Here is a 3,178-nt window from a genome sequence, read left to right as displayed (position 1 = left end):
CTCGCTTGGAGAAAAATAATCGAGGCCCGTGGGGCTCGCTCGAGGAAATACTACAGACGACTACGGGCACTCGCGACTCGTCTCCGACGAGAAACACTTAATGAATTTTCGTCGCCGCCGAGGGTCTTAATATACCCATCGCCACTGAATTCTGAATGCGAGTATGCTGCCGGCGCTGTGTCCACCTATCGGCGGCGCGCCGTACTACCGCCGCGCGCCGTGTCGTCGGTGCTCGCAGGAGCAGCGCCGTGACGTGTGGTGCCCGCGCGCCTGATGTGGCGTGGGTCGCCACATCATTCATGACGCGATCATTATAGCAATCGGCCAACTTAATACAGAAGACCGGAAATTTATACGAGAACACTCGTATTTTTGTGATAATGTTCACGCTCGAACTTATGAACAATACTTAAATACAATCGATAAATTGTCCACTCATCTTGATTCTGAAGAACTGACTCTTCCTAGAATATCATCTACACGATCTCTTTCTCAATCTTCTTCGCACCAAATGTCAATATCTCATCACACTAGGCTTCCTCGGATTGACTTGCCTAAGTTTAATGGAACGACTTCTGAATGGATGTCCTTTAAAAATCTATTCTCTTCGATAATTCTTGGAAATACAACATTAAGCCCTGTTGAAAAACTACAATATCTTAAAGCCAGCTTGACTGGTACAGCTTCTCATTTTCTTAAGAATACCGCATTAACTGCTGATAATTTTGAAAAGGCGTGGACCGATCTTACTTCTTTTTACGAAAATAAACGACTATTAGTTAATTCAGCAATCCAGTCCTTACTTTCATTAAAAAAGATTACGCAGGAGTCAGCCAGTGAACTCGAGAATCTTTATACAAATATCATGCAAATTTATCGAACGCTGGAAACTTTACAACGCCCAGTTGATAAGTGGGATGATTTCCTAGTATTTACAGCAATTCAAAGATTGGATTCAGAATCCGTTAAGGTTTGGGAATACCATCTCGGATCAACAAAGGAACCGCCCACCTGGAAACATTTTTGTGAGTTTTTGGTCACACGTCTTCTTTCGTTACAAGCATTTGAAAAATCTCAAAACATTCCTGCAAAAAAGAAGATATCACCTCAAGCAGTTAAATCTCATCATCAAATTCAAAAGAGAACCCAGATGACACAACAAATTCCTTCTTGTATTCTTTGTTCGGCGAAGCATTTTTTGTATAATTGTCCCCAATATAACTCACAAACTACCCAGCAACGTTATTCTTTAATCATGAAGCACGGCCTTTGTTATAATTGTTTGGGAAAACATCGTGTGTCTGAATGCCTTTCAACTCGACGATGTACAAAATGTGGTAAGAAACACCATACAACGATTCACAGAAAAGTTCCATCAGGTAAAGAAAACGTTTCTGAAAAAACAGCTTCAAATGTTTCCACCGAAACTTCAACCACACCAGGTTCATCACAAGTTTTACATGCCGCTATTAATCCGGTTCAGGCATCTACCAACTGTATTTTATTAGCTACCGCGCAAGTTCTACTCATCAATAAAGCAGGACGCATCATGAAGATCCGAGCACTTATTGATCAAGGTTCTGAGATAACGCTTATATCTGAAAGAGCCGTTCAGACATTAAAGCTTCCTCGTTCACAATCGTCCATTCCTTTAGTCGGGGTTGAAGAACAAACACCTAACCGTACTCGTGGAATTACTTCTTTCAAGATTACTTCTCTCTATGATAAGTCAGAAGAGTTTCAATTTTCAGCTCATATTCTTACTAAATTAACCAGTTCAATTCCTTCAGTTCAAATTATCAAACAATACTGGCCACATTTCGATGGATTACATTTAGCCGACCCTCAATTTGGTTCTCCGGGATCTGTAGATCTCATCATTGGCGCAGATCACTATCATTTAATTATTAAGGAAGGTTTAAAAAAAGGACCATCCAATACTCCTATTGCACAGTTGACTTCATTCGGATGGGTTTTATCCGGCCCTGCCTCATCAGAAACGCTACGTCTTACTGCTCGAAGTTATCATATCTCTATGGAATCTCAACTTTATGATCTTTTGCACAGATTTTGGCAATTAGAAGAAGTAAAAACAAGTCACGAATTTCTTCTATCTTCTGAAGATCAACAGTGTGAGCAACATTTTAAAGACACCCATTCTCGAGACACTCAAGGCCGATACATTGTTCGTCTCCCTTTTAAAAATTCACCTCATCTTTTGGGAAATTCGTATAATAAAGCATCAAGGTTGATGGAATCCCTTCAAAATAAATTTAAATCAGATGTCAAGTATTCAGAAGAATATCTGAAATTCATGAATGAATACGAGAACCTTCGACATATGCAATTAATAACAAAAAAATATTGAACATTTTCATCCAAATTTTTATTTACTTCATCATGGAGTTTGGAGAAAAAATAGTACTACTACAAAACTTCGAGTTGTTTTCAATGCCTCGAGCCGAACTACACATCTGGAGTTTCTCTCAACGAAATTCTTCACGCAGGCCCTAAATTACAGATAGATCTTTTCAACGTATTAATCTGGTTTAGACAATTTCGATTCGTTTTTTCGACTGATATCGTTAAAATGTATCGACAAATCAACGTTCATCCTGACGACTGGAAATTTCAGCGGATTCGATGGTCAACTTCGGAAAAAATTCTTCAATCGTTCGATCTTACCACCGTAACGTATGGGCTAGCTTGTGCTGCCGTTCTTGGCTCTACGTACAATTTTACAGCTTATCGAAGACGAAGGTAAACAATTCCCATTAGCAGTTCCTTGCCTCACGCAAGGTAGATATGTTGACGACATATTTGGAGGAGCCGATTCAATTGAAAATGTAAAAAAAATAGTATGTCAACTTCGTCAATTGTGCATGGCGGGCGGCTTCCCGTTACAAAAATGGGCAAGTAACGATGCTGATGTTCTCAACGATGTTCCACCAGATCGACGAGTTAACCCGCATCCTATCTCAATTGATCAAAATTCTTGTATTGCAATCCTTGGCCTACAATGGCAACCTACGTCCGATTGTTTTCAGTTTACCTTAGATCGTCCTTCCTCAACCACAATAACTAAACGAACGTAGTATCTTGTCAACCATCCCCAGGTAGCATTTTGTCAGGGCGTGCCCGAGGTTCGTAAAGGGCCTAGACAGGCATGCCCTAAAAT

At 40.2% G+C, this 3,178-nt stretch overlaps 1 protein-coding gene across 1 annotated transcript; it reads left to right on the top strand.

The window, feature by feature from the left end:
• Window positions 1-583: 583 nt before the first annotated feature.
• Window positions 584-2,132, top strand: LOC105566913 (the record flags this gene model as incomplete). Its single annotated transcript, XM_012021312.1, has 1 exon — window positions 584-2,132. A coding segment is annotated over exon 1 (1,549 nt), but the record flags the coding sequence as incomplete, so codon positions are not given.
• Between the last annotated feature and the right edge of the window lie 1,046 nt (window positions 2,133-3,178).

This window comes from Vollenhovia emeryi, unplaced genomic scaffold, assembly GCF_000949405.1.
Source record: "Vollenhovia emeryi isolate VEMERY1.0 unplaced genomic scaffold, V.emery_V1.0 DF943047.1, whole genome shotgun sequence".
NCBI lineage: Eukaryota > Metazoa > Arthropoda > Insecta > Hymenoptera > Formicidae > Vollenhovia > Vollenhovia emeryi.
Note: the sequence above shows the minus strand (reverse complement) of the source record. Positions and strands in the feature narration are given on the sequence as shown.